Source organism: Pyricularia pennisetigena, chromosome 5 (assembly GCF_004337985.1).
Source record: "Pyricularia pennisetigena strain Br36 chromosome 5, whole genome shotgun sequence".
NCBI lineage: Eukaryota > Fungi > Ascomycota > Sordariomycetes > Magnaporthales > Pyriculariaceae > Pyricularia > Pyricularia pennisetigena.
In genome coordinates this window covers 414,624-432,008 of record NC_043743.1, presented here as the reverse complement: position 1 = coordinate 432,008, position 17,385 = coordinate 414,624, and the positions used below count along the sequence as shown (strand labels likewise).

The 17,385-nt window shown below is 51.8% G+C and overlaps 7 protein-coding genes across 7 annotated transcripts; 3 read left to right on the top strand and 4 right to left on the bottom strand.

Annotated features, from left to right (window-relative positions):
• Positions 1-590: 590 nt before the first annotated feature.
• PpBr36_08078 (uncharacterized protein) lies at positions 591-1,194 on the top strand (the record flags this gene model as incomplete). The annotated part of the gene is made up of 3 exons (XM_029895211.1): positions 591-680; positions 816-1,033; positions 1,131-1,194. 3 exons carry the CDS (start codon positions 591-593, stop codon positions 1,192-1,194), a joined length of 372 nt encoding a protein of 123 aa, XP_029747646.1.
• A 1,791-nt stretch (positions 1,195-2,985) lies between these two features.
• On the bottom strand, positions 2,986-6,027 carry PpBr36_08077 (uncharacterized protein; the record flags this gene model as incomplete). Its single annotated transcript, XM_029895210.1, has 5 exons — positions 2,986-3,002; positions 3,103-3,265; positions 3,398-3,484; positions 3,832-4,163; positions 4,230-6,027. 5 exons carry the CDS (start codon positions 6,025-6,027, stop codon positions 2,986-2,988), a joined length of 2,397 nt encoding a protein of 798 aa, XP_029747647.1.
• A 1,901-nt stretch (positions 6,028-7,928) lies between these two features.
• On the bottom strand, positions 7,929-8,307 carry PpBr36_08076 (uncharacterized protein; the record flags this gene model as incomplete). The annotated part of the gene is made up of 2 exons (XM_029895209.1): positions 7,929-8,043; positions 8,126-8,307. The coding sequence occupies 2 exons, from the start codon at positions 8,305-8,307 to the stop codon at positions 7,929-7,931; spliced, it is 297 nt and encodes a 98-aa protein (XP_029747648.1).
• Positions 8,308-8,953: 646 nt separating this feature from the next.
• PpBr36_08075 (uncharacterized protein) lies at positions 8,954-9,757 on the bottom strand (the record flags this gene model as incomplete). Its single annotated transcript, XM_029895208.1, has 1 exon — positions 8,954-9,757. The coding sequence occupies one exon, from the start codon at positions 9,755-9,757 to the stop codon at positions 8,954-8,956; it is 804 nt and encodes a 267-aa protein (XP_029747649.1).
• Positions 9,758-10,371: 614 nt separating this feature from the next.
• Positions 10,372-10,926, top strand: PpBr36_08074 (uncharacterized protein; the record flags this gene model as incomplete). The annotated part of the gene is made up of 2 exons (XM_029895207.1): positions 10,372-10,630; positions 10,748-10,926. 2 exons carry the CDS (start codon positions 10,372-10,374, stop codon positions 10,924-10,926), a joined length of 438 nt encoding a protein of 145 aa, XP_029747650.1.
• A 491-nt stretch (positions 10,927-11,417) lies between these two features.
• Positions 11,418-12,656, bottom strand: PpBr36_08073 (uncharacterized protein; the record flags this gene model as incomplete). The annotated part of the gene is made up of 1 exon (XM_029895206.1): positions 11,418-12,656. One exon carries the CDS (start codon positions 12,654-12,656, stop codon positions 11,418-11,420), a length of 1,239 nt encoding a protein of 412 aa, XP_029747651.1.
• A 581-nt stretch (positions 12,657-13,237) lies between these two features.
• Positions 13,238-17,263, top strand: PpBr36_08072 (uncharacterized protein; the record flags this gene model as incomplete). The annotated part of the gene is made up of 1 exon (XM_029895205.1): positions 13,238-17,263. The coding sequence occupies one exon, from the start codon at positions 13,238-13,240 to the stop codon at positions 17,261-17,263; it is 4,026 nt and encodes a 1,341-aa protein (XP_029747652.1).
• Positions 17,264-17,385: the final 122 nt, after the last annotated feature.

Sequence of the window (17,385 nt, the reverse complement as noted above, 5' to 3'; positions counted from 1 at the left end):
GGGGCGCAGGATAAAGGGCCGCAGCTTGATCCGATTGCAAGCATCTGCCCAATCAACTCAAAAGGTGTGCCACAAGGCGGTAGGTCGCATGCTGCAGTTAAAGTGAAGCTTGTAAAGGTACAACCGATAGTGACCGACGGACCTCATGGGAAAGGTGGAGCTCATCGTCTGGGGAAGAGGCCCAGGAATTCATGTCATTTGATCCCGACGCAGTGTAGCGGCTGCTTTCGCCCCGCTTCAAAGCACTGGGCCCCTCCCCAAACCCGTTTGGGTGACCAAGTCCCTTGTTCCGCCTTCTCACAAGGCGGCAACCACCTGAGGAGCTACAGTGAGTGCCACAGCCAGCCCATTCCAAGGTCTACGCAATCCCTCTTCCTTTCCACTACCCCCTCCACCCCAGAACCTAATCTGTACTCCAACCTTTCATCATCATCATCCTGACCTTCGACTAGCAAACAACAACAACAAACAACAAGTGGCATACAAATACATCATCATTTCCCTCTTTGCTGTTTCCCTAAGCAGCACCCCGAGGCAACACTATACTCACCGACAACAACAAAACAAACAAGTCTCAATCAACCGCCGCCATGCGCTCCAAGTTCAAGGACGAGCACCCCTTCGAGAAGCGCAAGGCTGAAGCCGAGCGCATCCGCCAGAAGTATAACGACCGCATCCCAGTTAGTACTCCCTCTGTTCTGCTTGCAGTTGTTTTCCCTCTTTCATGACGATGATGACGTTCGATCAAACGAATCAACTCATCACCGCCCACCTTGTATATTCTTTTACTAATCCATGTTGTCAAACTGCAACAGGTCATTTGCGAGAAGGTAGAAAAGTCGGATATTGCCACCATCGACAAGAAGAAGTACCTGGTCCCGGCCGACCTCACCGTGGGCCAGTTCGTCTACGTGATCCGCAAGCGAATCAAGCTGTCTCCCGAGAAGGCCATCTTCATATTCGTCCAGGACACCCTGCCGCCGACCGCCGCGCTCATGTCGAGCATCTACGAGTTACACAAGGACGAGGACGGGTGAGTCACTCATGCTCCTTTCTACAAACACAGAATACATGTGTCACGATGCAGTAACAGACGACTAACTAAAACCTCTTCTTTTCCCAAACAACAGATTCCTGTACATCACCTACTCGGGCGAGAACACCTTCGGCGACCTGTTCGAGGAAGTCGAGTGAGCTTGCTCACCCGGCCGGGGCAAATCGTCTGTCGACGCGGAGTGGATACCAAAACCCAGCCCAGCCACGAATCGAATGGGCTTTGGGGGCCTCACACCGCTTGTTTCCTGTTTTGTTTGCCTCTGATGGACCGTTTACCGTTTTTCGACTTGCTGATTTGGCGTTAAAGAGGGGGTTTCTTTATTATTGACATGCTGGATTGGGACTCGGGACTTCTATATGCTTGTTTTTGTTTTTTTACTTCTTTCTATCCTTGCTGATTGCACGGCAGTCAGTCAACCCGCGGGGAGCGGTGAGAAGCGGGAACCATCAGGATGTTTACATGTATGTGCATCCTCCAATATGTCGCGCTCAGATTGCCTCAGTCACATGTGGCGAATACGACCAAGATATTGATGGGGGAAAGCGTACACTGTATTACTTGAAGTCTGGGATGGATGCAATGAGGGAAGGAAACGGACATTTATTATGGAAATAGAAATCCCTCTACTCCTCCAGCTGGTGCGGCTTTCCCGGCTCCCCCGAGGACCTCCGATATCTGCAACCTTCTCTAGACTGGAGGTACACATGAAGTGCGGAGGAGGAGGAGGCGCTTTTGTAAGAGCAGGAACCAATTTCTTAGCGACCGAATATACTGCGGTTGTATCTATCATGTTTTCGCCGTGCCAATGTTTTGCCTACATTTATTTGCCGTCGAACAGCATGTAAAATGGAGAGAGTTTTTTTTTCACCCCTGTTTTAGAAGAGTGGGAAACCCCAACTGTACGGTAGGGAACGCAACCCACGTCACGAAGGAACCTGCTGACTCCAAGCCGTCCACCTGGCTGCCTGCCTGCCTGCCCTGTCTGCTGCTCACGCACGTGCTGACATGCTCAACTGACAGCCTTCTGCAAAACAAAACAAAAAAAAGAAAAGCCTTGGATGGATCGGGTCGCCCGGATCTAGATTTCATGCCTGGAGAACCAGGACCAGGCCCGCCGCTTCCGCGCGGTCGTGGCAGGTAGCTGATGTGAGACATTGAAATCGTCTCGCTGGTCATGAATGTGTTAATGAAGCTGGACTGGACGTCAGATACTATCTCCTTTTTTATTTTTATCCCTTTTTCTTTCCTCAATCCATGTCGATTTAGTAGGAAAAAAAAAAGCAGAAAATAGCTGTAGTGTCGAGGACGAGTAATTTATCAAGTTATGGTAGACATGGTTGGCTGGAGAAGAGACTTTGGCACAGTCAGTGGCTGAGAACATTGCCTCTCAGACACACTATTCCCGGATTTTGGTTGCATTGATTCTCTGTGAGGTTGAAAAGGGTACGAAAAAAAAAAGAGGCAAAGAAAACCCAAACCCTGCGGACAAGGATCGAGCAACTATCCAGACGTTGATATACGATAAAAAGACCTTCCCCTAGTATAATAGCAATAACAAAGAGACGCAAAAGGACACAATGCTTCGCTCCAGAACATGCAAGCTTCTATAGTCTCCCAGGGACTGATGAATCCAAGAAAATATTAAATCCTAAAAAGACGGGAAAAAATCACCAAACCAATGTTGTCAAAGCCTACTTGAGCTTGTGATCACCCCCCTCATATGAAAAATAGTTGACGTGTTGGTTGTCGTAATTGCGTGGGCCTTGCTCCAAGAGAACAAGCACGGGAACTGCAGTGTCCCTATCAAGGTGACATCTAGCCGCTATGCCACTCTGCAGCCTATTCAGCCGCAGCGCTAGGCCTCTGAAGACCAAGTTGTACATGTGCGGCAGCAGAGAGTTCAGGTATACCTACACACCTTGAAGCTCCTATCTTCTTGGTGTTGCTGCGTGTCCAGTACCAGGGTTAGTCTGGATTTTGAGAAGGCCTAAAATTTTGTAAAAAAAAAGAAAAAAAAAAACAAAAAAAGAATGACCCAAACTTACCATTGACCATCTGCCTCTGCTTATTCAGCCAGCTCTTGGGCATGTCCTGCCTCCTCTGCAACACGACATGATTGCTTTGCAGTCGGCTAGTGAGATCGTACCACGCCGTTGAAATCATTGCGTTCTCGCGCTGGAGGTTCTTGATTATCTGGTCGGTAGCGGCCTGATCAGGCGTCAAGCATCCATGAGTGAAATATCCCCAGTATGACAAGAGAAGGAGGACGTATAGAAAATTACAGAGTACATTGCAATAGCTATATAGCCACATATGAAATACTACAAAGAATAGACTTACCTTGAGTGAAGCGTATGCTTCGCCGCCCTCGGCTGCCTTGAGGCGTCGTTGCAGATCATACCGCTCTTGTTCGTTCTTTTGTAGTTGCTACAAAAACCGTGTTCCTCCGGTCAGTCACTACTCACAAACAGCTACAACATGACCGCTGCGGACTTTTTGTCGAGCCTGAGCGCCTTGAGCCAGCCTTTCTCCGAGCACCGAGTGTTCTCGGACATCCGACGGTCGCTCTTTTCAGTATCGAAATCGAGCTGGATGTTGCTCTTGCTCTTGCCACAACCACTTGGTTGCGATACTGGGCGGCTGAAAGAAGGGGGCCACCCGACCACACCAGCTTTAGTCGACGGGTTGCCACATATGTCCTTGGCAGGGCAAGTCAAAGCATCCGTGGTGCCTTCTTGTGAAATCCCATTACAGGCCGAGTTGGCGCTACTTACCGCGAGCAGAGATTGGCACTTCTCCTTGAGTTTCTCAAGCTTCTCGGCCTGCTTCTGCATCAGCTCGTTGCTGGCGTCCCTGTCTAGCCCAGCCAGGCCTTCGGCAGCAGGTTGCTGTGCGCCGTTGCCGGCATCCTCAAGTTGCTTGCGCAGCTTTTCGCGCGATACGAGCGCCTCGATGAGCTGCTTTTGCTGCTCCTGGGTGTCAAGCTTGAGAGAATCAAATGCAGTACGAAGGCTGTCGAGCTCGTCACGTAACGAGTTCGAGATGAGCTGGTCGGTCTTTTTGAGCTCCTCGAGCGCATCGACCGAACTCTGGGTAGCAACCTTGTCTGCAAAATGTGAATTGAGGTTAGTCAGCTTACTGCCCCGGTAAGCGGGATGGTAAAGAAGCATACAATCTGTCTTGAGGGCCAGGAGCTCGCGGTCCCTGTCCTTGACTTCGGCCTCGAGCTTCCGCGCTTGCTCCTGGGCCTTGTCCCGATCTTGGCGAGACTGGAACATTGTCCGTTGTAAATCGCGGAAGAGTTGGCTCCTGTATTCATTAGCATCGAGGTTGATGAGAAAGAGCGGATCCTTGGCCTTGTCCATGATGCGAACATACCCTTCGTCGGTTGTGTTGTTGAGTAGCCCCTGAAGCTGATCTTGAGCTACGGCGTAGTCCTTGCGCACTTCATGCAGCTTGTCCGTGAGCCTAGCCTCGTTTCGCTTGGACGCCTCGAGTTCTGCACGCAGCTGGTCCGTGGCAGATGCTATGCCCATGTTGTTCCGCAGCAAGTTGTTCTCTGCCTTTATCTTTTGAATCTCCAACTTGAGAGCTGCAACCTCGTGCTGTGACTCATCTCGCTGTGCTCCAAGTTCTGGGCTTTGCGACAAGGGAACGTCACCGGTACCTGCAATCTGCTCTCTCAGTTCGTTGATCAGCGACTCGTCGAGAGCTCTTTGGTCAAGCAAGCGCTGAAGCTCTTGGGTCCGGTGAGCCAGTTGGTCGGCAAGCATGTTCTTCTGCTCGCGCATATCGTTGAGGTCCGTCTCATGCCGTTGCTGCCACTCGCGGTAGTTGCCGATGATCTTTTCCTGCGCCTCCGCGCGAAGTTGCTCCTTCTCGAGAATTTTCACCTTATCTTCCAGCCCTGATATCACATAGTTGAGGGTCTCGATGTCCTTCTCGGAGTGTTTTAGTCTCTCGAGCTTATCCTTGTACCTCGCAGCAACGTTGGCTTTCTTGGACAGTTCGGCGTTCTCGTTCGTCAATACCTTGACTTCGTCCTCTAAAGATTGCGCCTTTTCTGCCGTCTTGGAGAGCTGAGCTATTTCGTTCCTGCACCGAGCAAGTGCCTCCTTGTCCTCGCTTATTGTCATCTCCTGGGTAGCAATGAGCTCATCGAGTTCCCGAATGTGGTTCTCGAGGTACTTGATACGAGCATCTGCGTTGCCAGACTGAGACTTGCGCGCATCATCCAGCTCGCCCAGGAGAGCAGCATTGCGATCTTTCAGATCCTCGCAGGCTAGCTGGGCATGATCCAGCCGCGTATTCAGATCTGCGTTCTGCTTTTGAAGCATGAGCATTCTTGCCCGATCCTCCTCCATCTGCAACTCGAGATCACGAGTTGAATCGGTTGTGTCGAGTGATTTCTTGGGCGCGGTACCAGCTTTATTCGAGGAAGCCATAGCTCGGTTCTCCTTGTCCTTTGCCTCGAGAATCTGCATCAGTAACGCAGACTCAGTCTCCGACATATTTGCCCGCATGGCTGGCACTAGCCTCCCAACGTGGGGCCCCTTGACCGAAGCATAGATGATGACTGTAGCAACTTCACAGAGACCATTGACATCCTCGAAATTCCTAGCAATCTTTCGAGGGTCGTACGAGCGAGCTAGCCATTCGAGATCCGGCATGCCATAAAGATATTTGTCCAGAGCTTTAAACACAGCCTCCAGGTTTGCCGTCTTGTCAACCCATTTAACTGCAGGTATCGTGAGTGTAGGTAAAGAGATCTCCGGGTCCAAGTCCCGCAGGATCTCGGAGAAGACGATGCCATCGTCGAGCTGCTCGAGGCTCTCGATCTTGTTTTCAAGTTGGAAGCCATTCAGACACTTGATGAACATCGACTGTTTTATTTGTGCTTTCGTGGGAGCGTTCCCCTTTGCGGGTGCATCCGCCATTGCCTCTGGCGGTGCAATCGTCGGTGATTGCATTTTGGTAGAAAGAAAAAGAAATGAAAAAAGACCAATCTGGCGGTCTAGTCTAGGGAAGGGTATAGATGTGAGTTGCGTCTTTGAGAGAAAATAAACCGAATACAGGAAACGCCGGTCGAGGACGGGGATGAGGAGTAGGGCGCGTCAAGGGATCTCCTTCAAGTCTTTAAAGCGGCGGAATATCAGGGTCGGCAGTCGCGCATTCCATTGGTAAAGGTCGCAGTCTGCCGTTTCATTGTCGTAGGCGGCTGATTGTCTTTTTTTTTTTTTTTTTGTTTCCTTTGTCGAGTACAATTAGATCGTGGCAACTGGGCTTCGGGTTTTTCTTTGTGTTTCCTCTTGTTTATGCGTTGTCGCTTTGAAAGGCTTTCAAAACAATAGGTACCCAGCTTGTGCTGGTGCAGCCCAAGACCTGGCTGCAGCACAGAAGGAGCTTTGGTGACTTTTGGGGTCACATTGGGCCTATCAAGACCGGCCCGACCGTCTGGGGCATCCGACGTTCCACCGATGCAGTGGATGCACAGGTGGTGGAGTTCAACGGCCTATGACGCGCCTAGCCAAGTGTCTGGAAGACCCGTAATGCCAGTGGGAAAAGACCCTGCAGGGTTCTGCTTGGGGGGGGACACACCCGACGGCACCACACCAGACAAGCGGGAGGGAAGGTCAAGGTTCCTGCTTCAACTGCCGAATGCGCGATTCCGTAAATTCTGGACCGCCATAGAACATTGTTAAGACGTGTGCACATACTTTGGAACTCCGATAGGTATAAACACTAAAGTTTGTTTGCGAGTTGAAGTCGATTCGTTGTATTGCAGGTCGAGTCTTCAACTCAGTGAGCGATCCCATCTCTTCCAACCACTTCCCTTAGATGGAGATGGAGCGGGGTCACACTGTCCATCGTCCGTCTGTGCATTCTTATCTTGTTTTCCCTGTCGGAAACTATACCCTTACAACTTTACTGTACTGCAATGATTACGTATGGTGTATATTGTTACAATTACTGTAGCTGTAATTAGTCTAGACTTCTTTACTGCCTGCTGTTTCATGAGCTTGATAGCTATGCACGGCCTCGATGCTTCAACCTCCTTGAGCACTTGTATTGATTGACAAAGCATAGCTAATTAGGTTCTTTCGTTAGGATTCTCGAAATATATCCATTATCCGAAGGTAGCGCGGTAGCTAGGAACCACAGAACCAACCCAACTGATGTGAATGCAGCCTACAGTCATCCTATATCTTGTAGCAAGCCGTCCTGTACGCAAGCACATCAGCCGGCTGGGTGTGTTGGCAGCGCGTCACTGTACACTCAAACAAATACGTCAAAGTCGGGTTTTTTGAAGTGTTCAAATGTAAAACGCGCTGAGCTATACTGTCAAATTTTCTTTGATTCAGCTAAAAGCAATCACTCCTATCATACCTAAACAACAAAGATACTGGAGGCACTAAGCCTTTAGCAAAATTAAACGAACATGTCGGGCATATGGTGGAGACAACGTGGGCCTCTTGGGTGAGATGCCGATCAGCCATCGTGCGTTTACGGATACAGTACGTTGGGTCGATCACCAAAGCAAAGGCGGAAAAGAGCCGCGTCCTAAATAATTACTACCGTTTGAATTTAAAAAGAAAGGACCAGGAGTGCCAATCCCCTCGTGTACTCGACATCAATCGAGCCAAGTGGATGACGCTTCACAACACCTGATTTTGCGCCAGTTTCCGAAAACGCCAAATCAACCCATATGTTCTGTTTTTCATAACAATACTCCTTCTGAAAGGCTGAGTTCATCTCTCCAGTGTCACCGAAGAAATATGCCATCGTGCTCGAGCAAAGACTTTGTCGCACGTCGAGAACACAGTTCAGTGTTGATGTGCCTCGTCCTGTTTCAACAATAATGCTCTCCTGCTCAGGCATCGCCCGTAATGGACAGAACCTGATCCTCCTCAACGGTGGCCTTGTATTGCGAGTCCATGGTTGACACGGTCTGCAGGATCTTCTCGCCGACAGTCGCAGCGAAGCCCCTATCACAGCAAACGTAAGCATCGTTAGTAAGGCAGCAGTCTCCGGGTTGTACTCGTCAGAAGGTGCCCCTTTCCTACGTACTTGATGATGTCGTAGTTGTGAGTGATGACGCCGCCGGACTCTGTGATCATGTTCTTTGCCTGTTGTAAAACAGAGTCTGGGGTGTCGGACGGGTATGTGATGATGACTTGCTTCTTGACCTCAACCGCCAGGCCGGTTGAGACGAGGGTCAAGGCAGCGATGACGTATGCGAATAGCTTCATTTTGTCGGAGTTATGTGTGATTTTGTGTGATAGTGGTGAGAGATTTGGTAGTGTCAGTTGATGGGTCGTAGAGGGTATTTAATTGAATCCAGGTTAAAGCCTATGCAAGTGGCTGTGAATGATTGGGGTGATTGAAGTTGTCGTGACGGAATGTCGAAGATGAAGCAGGTGCAGGGTCGGTGGCATTGACATGCGAGTGGGGCAAGGGGGCACTCCTCTACACAGAGGGGGAACAACCTTGCCTCTGGGGAAATGACGCGGGAGTCTTACAAAGTGGGGGCGGAATGGGCGGTTGCACATGACTGACTGCCCCTGCCATGCCTGATAGTTTTTTTTTTTTTTTTTTGGCTCAAAGCTTGTCTTATTAGGTCGGTACTCCATACCCGAGTTGGGCGATTTGAAGCCTACTTGCTGCAGACTACTTATTAAAGCAAACCCATTGAGCGGACGAGTATAGTCCATCTCTGAACGTCTTGTGGTAGTAGCAAGTATATCTGAATACCAGCATTGATCGGCGCAAAGGTGCATCGCTGCACGTGCAAGTACCTCAAAGCATTCAACGACAGTATGAATAACTTCATTTCGTAACCCCAATGAGCAAGTAAATATACCTGCGATGCAAAAGTTTATGCACTTAGCCAACGCTTCAGGTCCTCTGACTCGCCACGCTTGTCTGGTCGTGGTCGTGATCGTGATCACCTTCACCGCCATCCCAAATGTCCTTACTCTCCTGCTCAACCTCTCTCATAGCGCGAGCGACCTCGTCTAGCTTTGCCACGACATCCAGAACGCCCTGGTTGACTCTCGAAAAGTACCGATCGTTAGCCTCTCGCCGCTGTCGTGCCAGTAAGATGTCGAGCTCGGTTTCCTCTTCCATCTTGGCCCCAAGCCGTTCAGTCTCCGCAGCCGTAGCAGCACTGCCATCACCACCATGCTTTGAAGGCCCCCCGACACGATGTTGTTGCTGGTGCACATTGTCCTCGATTGCCTCATCTGCCTCTGACCGTGCCCACGCCTGAGCCAATGCAATCTGCGCGGCTCGAAGCTCAGCCAGCTTGCGGTCGTGGTCCGGGCCGAAGACGCGAGTGCCTCCGCTGGCCGACAGCTCGACCTCCTCGAGCGTAGCCTGCATCTCGGCCCACAGCGCGTCCGTCCTATCGGTCGCGCGAGTCGACTCCTGCCTCATCTTGAGGGGTAGTGGTATGTTGCCCAAGCCACCGAATTGGCCGCGACGGTTGTCGTCGAAGCCTGGCGAAGCCGGCTCCGGCACGCGGTGAGTATTGTTGCGGCCGGTGGGAGGGTTCATTCCGACCGAAGATCCCAGCGGACCGTTGCCTCCAGATATTGACGGCGAGGCATTTTGTGCTGCAGATGATGATGGCTGAAGGAATGTATTTGATTGAGAATCGCGGCTTTTGCCTTTCCCAATGCCTTGTAGTAAATGAGACATGTCTACATTTTGACCATAGATCCAAATGCCAGTAAATCCGCAACAAACAACCACACAACCTGCGAAGAACTCGGTGAGACTTTTGGCACCAAGACCAACCCTTTGTCCCCAAAAGAAACGGCGGTTGCCGCAATGCGGAGGTTGCTATCACTAGCCCCATCAAAAGGTGGGGAATGTACTTGGGCCGACTGGAAATGCATGTATCGAGAATCGATGAGTAGATGCATGTAAAAGAGGTAAGTGGCTATCCTGCCCCACTTCCTCATGCCACCAAGTCACCTGATCTAGGCCTTAGCTTGTCACGCCTAGGGCCGCAAAACCCTCTGCGATTTCTCGCCGGTGGGACAAGCCAGCTCCCGTCTGGAAAAAAGTGATCTTTCGACGACCAACTCCCCGCCGACAACATCAACAACCCATCAGCCGCGATCACCACATAAGTCGGTGAGTTTCCCTCCCATTCCTGTTCAATCATCGAACCACTGCCAGCATTCGATTTCTTGAGAACGACCCGTTCCCAACGATCAAGCACGACAAAAAATCATCCCCGAACCGAAACCCGTCAATCGACAAGAGGAACATCTCACTGACATTCGCACCACCCGTCGACAGCAATCATGGGTAAAGGAAAGCCTAGAGGACTCAACGCCGCGCGCAAGCTCCGGAACAACCGCCGTGAGCAGCGCTGGGCCGATCTTGCCTACAAGAAGCGTGCCTTGGGTACCGCATTCAAGTCGTCGCCGTTCGGTGGCTCGTCCCACGCCAAGGGAATCGTTTTGGAGAAGGTCGGTGTTGAGGCCAAGCAACCCAACTCTGCCATCAGGAAGTGTGTCAGGGTTCAGCTCATCAAGAACGGCAAGAAGGTTACTGCTTTCGGTACGGAATCACCCCCCTTGTCCTTTGGGTTCGAAATGGCGGAGGACGGCCTGCTGTGGCAGTCAATCTGAAATGGACGCAGTGAACTGACGTGCCAAATTTTCACACAATCTACAGTCCCCAACGACGGTTGCTTGAACTTCGTCGACGAGAACGACGAGGTCCTCCTGGCCGGTTTCGGTCGCAAGGGCAAGGCCAAGGGTGATATCCCTGGTGTGCGCTTCAAGGTCGTCAAGGTTTCGGGTGTCGGTCTGCTGGCTTTGTGGAAGGAGAAGAAGGAGAAGCCCAGGTCTTAGACAGCTTCAGGCGTTTGGTTGCGTATGGGTGCTTTTATTTCACGCACAGGAACAAAAAGGGTCATCATTTGGTCTGGCACGCGGAGTCATATCTTTTTTGATTGTGTTTGCATTGAACACCGGGTTTAACGGGCAAAGGTCGATTTTTTCCAACAACAATTCCCTTCTGAGGTCGTCGACGCATGATCAACGAATAGAAGAAGATGAAGAGGGACTTTGCACCGCCGGGCTTTTCCTATCGGCGCTCTGAACGTTGCCTCACGAATGGACTCTAAATTTGAACAAGGCAAAAAGTCTATGATGCAACGAACGTGATTTGGATCGAAGTATTTTCGGTTTGGTTATTAATTTGTTAATGCGTGAGGATATCTTGTCTTTTATCTATACGGGACATGTTCTACATGTTTTACACAGCGTGCCCTTTCAAGGAAGTTAGTACACATTTCTGTTACATGGGGCAATCTCAAGATGGCTTATGCAGCCATGAGCCTTTATTTCGCCGCAGCTTGCCCTTCTCTGAGCGTTTGCTCCTCTCGATACCTCAAACAGTAATCAACAAACAGACCGAACGTGATAGCACCGCCAGTCCAGCCGCAACCTCGGATGAACCAATGCCAACAATCCTTGGGGTTTTTAAGATTCACCCTCTTAATCATGGTTGTCAGTGTGAGGTAACCACCTCCGCAGCCGAGAATGAAAAAGGCAGGGCCCGCGTCGGCGGCCATTCCGGCGCACGTCAGCAGGATGGTGTGGGCAGCAGCCAGCCCGGCCAGAACCTCCTTGGTCTCGTGGAAATGCTTGAGCGCGATACTCTTGATGCCGGCCTTGACGTCGTCCTTGGCATCCATGTGGGCGTAGATCATGTCGTACAGGACGGTCCAGGCGATGTTGGACGAGTACAGCAGGGCGGCCGAGGCCAGGGCCCACTCGTTGGCGAGCAGGTCAACACCCAGGGCCGGGAAGCCCATGATGGCACCCCAGGAAAAGGTCAGACCGAGCACGGCTTGCGGGTAGTATGTGACGCGCTTGGCAAGCGGGTAGAGTGTGACGAGCACCAGACTAGGGACACCATAGAATAGGCATGACACAGGGAACTGCAGCAGCACAGCCAGGCCCGTCAGCAGCTGCGCGCCGGTGAAGGCCACCGCCTTAAAGGGGGTGACGGCGCCGCGGGCGATGGGCCGCAGGCGCGTGCGCTCGACGTGCGGGTCCAGGTTGCGGTCCCAGAGGTCGTTGATGGTGCAGCCGGCACCGCGCATGATGAGGGCGCCAGTGAAGAAGAGGGCCGTGGTGCCTAGGACGGATGCCGGCGTTGCCATAGGCGTGGCAAGGGGCGCGGCCATCAGGGTGGAGAAGAGACAAGGGAAGAAGAGGTAGTAGGTGCCAATCGGCTTGTCGAGGCGCATCAGCTCGGCATAGGGGATCCAGGACTTGGGAAGGAAGGAGAGGGACTTGGGAGGGGTGTAGACAGCGGTTGGGTGAGGAGATGGGAACGCCCGCTGTTCTCCTGACGGCTTGATGTTGTTGTCAAACAGCGATAACTGTTTCTGAGCGAGAGCCCGGTTTGTGGCATGATATGGCAGCCTTTGATGGCCATAAGCAGGTGTACTCGGTATCGATAATACAGATTGCCATGAGACCCGCCTTGGTACCATCCGCGCAGTTACGTTGATGGTTGCCAAGGGGCAGGAAGCCACCCGGAGCTGTCTGGACACAATATTTGATGCCATGGTTGATGCCCCGAGTTGCTTGGAGTTATCAGTCAGCTTTTTTTTTCTTCTCCAAATTTGAAGCTTGGTAATGATGTACACATTTTCGACTCACCTTGCGTTCTCGGTCTTACAAAGACGGAGACGTCAAAGGACGTGACATTCATAATTCGATGTTGGATCAGATCTGCTTCTCCAGATTCAAGTTTGCCTAGCAAGGGTAAAAGTGGGGCCTCATTTGACTTCAAGCTTTGCTCAAAAGTTGACTGGTGGAGCCCGTCAAGCTGCTCCATTGGCTGGGAGCTTGAATTCGCGTCGCCCATTATAACTAGCTTCTCCGCACTGGCTCAAATCGCGCCTGCTTCAACTTTCGCGCATCTCAAGAAATATTATCTCTTCGTTCCCCGCCTGCAATCCGCAGATCACGCCGGGCTCAGTTAATCTTCAGCAACTTATTGTATCTGCAGCGAACCTCACCGCAGCTTAAGAACCTCAGGGTGTCATGCATGCCACCCAGCCGAGGTAGCGCACTCTGGCGCATTCAGTCGATTCTTGTATGTTCTGCCCCGTAAAGTCATACTGCGTACCGACCGACCATCACAATGCCGAGTGCTATGCACCCCCAGGCCAAGTTTGACCCGATCCCACCGGACCTCGATCTTGATTCTCTTGTTGAGAATACCCCAAACTTCAAGTGGGTTGTGAGGATCCCCGCATCCAAAATCAACCGATTCGGACCCCAAGGTTTTGAGAAGCTCGTACTCCTCCACGTCATCCATGGCGGAAAGCCGCTTGTCATTGAGGGCTGGAACGATAGGCTCGATCCGTCCATCTTCAGTGCACGATGGCTCGAAAGTGCCTACGACAAGAAGGAGGAGCCGGTGCGCGACATCGGCGGGCAGACCGACATGCGTATGACCATCGGTCACTATCTCCGCTCCATGCCTCAGCTCACCAACCAGTGGACACCTTCGAACTTCCGCGAGGAACGAAGACAGCGACTTTACCTGAAGGATATTGATTGTCCTCCAGAATGGCACGAACGACTACGCAAGATCCTACCACCCAATGTCTTTTACATGAACGATAATATCGATAAGCGGGGTAACGAGACGGATATGGACTCGTTTGGAGAGACTGGCTGCGCACCTGCTGGCGATCTGATGAGTTGTCTACCTGAAGACATGCGTGCCCAGAATCTCATGTGCTACATTGGCCATGAGGGGACTTACACTCCAGCTCATCGCGAAATGTGTGGTAGTTTGGGCCAGAATATCATGATCGAGGCTTCTGGTGGTGACAACGGCGAAAAACCGGGAAGTTCCATCTGGTTTATGACGGAGACCAAGGATCGTGAAGTTGTCAAGGAGTACTTTCTCTCCATGTTGGGTCACGACATCGAAATTGAGAAACATTTTGCCCAGATAAACGCTTGGAAGAAGGCGAGCTTCCCTGTCTATATTGTCGAGCAAAAACCGGGAGACTTCCTCCTCATTCCGCCCTTGGCACCTCACCAAGTCTGGAACCGAGGCACCCGCACCATGAAGGTAGCTTGGAACCGCACCACTGTCGAAACACTTGAGCTTGCCATTCACGAGGCCTTGCCCAAGGCGAGACTTGTCTGTCGTGATGAGCAGTACAAGAACAAAGCCATCATATACTATACTCTGAAAAAATACTACAAAGACATCCAGAGCATGGATGACAACGCTGACATTGGGATGTTGGGGTACGGTCACGACTTGGTCAAAAACTCGGCGAGGTCGAAGCAAATGATGCAGGATTTCAAAAAGCTCTTTGCGCTCTACACTGATATCTTGGTGGACGAAATGTTTGGCACCAAAGAGGCCAACGTCGAATATATCGAGTTCGACTCCAACATCACGTGTTCTTATTGTCGATGCAACATTTTTAACCGCTTCTTGACTTGCAAACACTGCATCAGGATGCTGACCACGGGCGACGAGGATACTTACGACGTCTGCCTGGAATGCTATGCTATGGGGCGTTCTTGCGTGTGTGTATCTAAGTTGAACTGGTGTGAGCAGTGGAACTGGTCAGACCTTGTCCAAGATTACGAGGAATGGCGAACCATGATCATTCAAGATGATGGCTACATTGACATCAAAAACTCACCCCTTCCTCTTGAGATTATGAGGAAAAAGGCAGGTCGGAAGTCGGTGGCACAGATTTGCCAGGAACAGCTACGACGACGCCCTTTCAACGACATCACAAAAGTGGAACAGCCGGAACCTTTGGAACCGTCCGATGTTGAAATTGACGGAGAGGGCCGGCCGGTAAAGAAAAAGAAGAACCGCCGCAAGAAGAAGGCAGGCGAGACTTACCGCTGCCATGTCTGTTGTCATAGGGACAATACTTTCCGTCTCGCATTCTGCTCCAACATCGGTTGTGCTGAGGCGTATTGCTATGGTACGCTTTACCGCGCTTTCGACCTCATGCCACAAGATGTTTTGCGGACAGAGAATTGGAAATGTCCCAAATGTTTGAAGATCTGCAACTGTGGCTCATGCCGAAAGGCAAATACGACGACACCCTATACCCCAAAGAAAACCCTATTAGGTCATGACACAAGGCGCGTTGCGGATGATCGCAGCAAAGAGCTTTTGGTGGATTTCCGGGTCCATAACCTCACCTGGCTCAAAGCTACCGGAGAAGAAAGCCGAAGCCACAATTCCAAGCGCTTGCAACGTCTCAAGGAGCAAGCAGATGCCGAAAAGGCCAAGGATGACACCACCAAGGATGTTGACGTTTCCATGTCTGGCACTGATGACAATGAGGCACGAGAGCAGCAGCAACCAGTTCAAGTTGGCTACGGCGACCAGAGTGCCATTCTAGGTACCCACAACTATGGTCAGACGGAAATGGCACAGGACAGTACCTCTGGAGACCCAATCGACGCACACGGTGAGCCTGATGACATGTTTGTTACGGGTGCCGCAGTTGATAGCACTCCTTACCCCGATCCCCTCGGCGACCGGGACCGCATGGTTGGATTGGGCTACTATGAGCAAGAAGGCCCCGATAGGATTTTGTTTGACGACTTCGAAGCCCCTGAGTTGGACGCCCTTGAACAAGAGGACGAGAACGAATATCTGCAGAAAATGTTGCAGAAGGCTAAGCGGAAGGCCAAGAAAGACGACGAGGAGGATCCAGACTTCCGCGGTCCCAAATCATGGAGGAAGAAATCCCGAAATAACAGCATGGCAACTGCATTATACAACGCCATGGTTGACCCATCGCTATTATCCGCTGGCGATACTCTGACCGCCCCGGCCGGAGACGTAGTCACGGAAGATGGAGCTGAGGCTGGCCCTCCGATGGGTACACCGATTCCTGGCGAACCGAATCAGCCTATTCTCCGACACGCAAAGCCGATGGTCTCATACGTGGAACCTGATGAGGGCCTTGAAGAATTCAACGAGGCGTATGAAGCGGCACCAAAGAGAGACTTTCCGTCCCAGGTAGATTTTACCGGAGATCCCACTGCTGGCACGGATCCCTTGGACCTCGCCGCCGAGGCTATGCGAACTCTCCTGGGCGGAGGCGATGATGATGGTTCTATAGGCGATGCTCCGGCCCCGCCCCCTGCACCCACTCCTGCCCCTGTGGAACTACCTCGTCCACGTGGTAGACCCGGCCGACCAAAACGCCAATCTGAGCGTGTCCAGCTGGCAGATGCCGTACCTGAACCCGCTCCACCCAAGCCAAGAAAATCACGCACGTCGATGCTGGCCAGTCAGGGATTAGATCGTGCAATAGGCGATGACGACACGCAACCTGCTGAGAAACTAGATGCGGGCGAGAGTCGACAGAAACCCGCTCCTGAACTGCGGAGACGCGGTAGGCCCCGTAAGATTCGGCCCACAGAAGATGCGGCATCACGATCGCCGTCTCCCGACACACCCCAGTACATGTCAATGGCAGAACGTATGGCGCTCCGAGGCAAGAAGCTCAAGGTTGCTAAGAGCAGACAGGCTATCGATCGGGCATCAACGACATTTTTACAGTCAGGAGCGAATGCGCCGACAACACAGCAGGCTAACACCCCAACACCCGTTGAGTTTGAAAACGTCAACAGGCCTGTTAAGAGGGGGTCTGTGGGCTGGCCGAAAAGGACTCAGGAGCATGAGGAACCAGAGCAAAGAATTCACAACGGCAGTGTTGTGGGAAAACAACAGGGCGAGCAGGCGCAAGACAGTGGCAAGGAAAGTGATGATGATAGTTTTGTCCTCGCCGTGGAGGAGCCAAAAAGCAAAGCCAGCGCCTCTGTATCTGTCTCGTCGAGTTCTGTGTCTGTGTTTGCACCGCGCCCTGGACCTCCTGGATCTCAGCTCCGCTACCCCCAGCCGGCGTCGATTCCCAATGCTAAACCCGGTCCTACAGTGGTCAGGCTTGGGGATTTGGACCTTGATCAAGACGACAGCCTCGATGATTTCATGGAGGGTTTGGAAGATAACATCTCCCTGACTGACTCTGGAAGCGATGACGATGACGAGGGCATTCCGGCTGTTGTCAAGCCCAAATCGATAGCCACCAGGGGTAGGGGAAGGCCACGTGGTGGTCGGGCAATCAGGGGAGGACGAGGTCGTGGCAGGGGTCCGAGGTGATGTGGCATGACTGATGATTATTTAGCCGAGTGACGTGGAGTTTAACAATGAGGAAGACTGGGCTGTGCGAGGCATTTGTTTCAGTCTTGATTCGAAGCAATTGCCTTTGAATTTCATATATC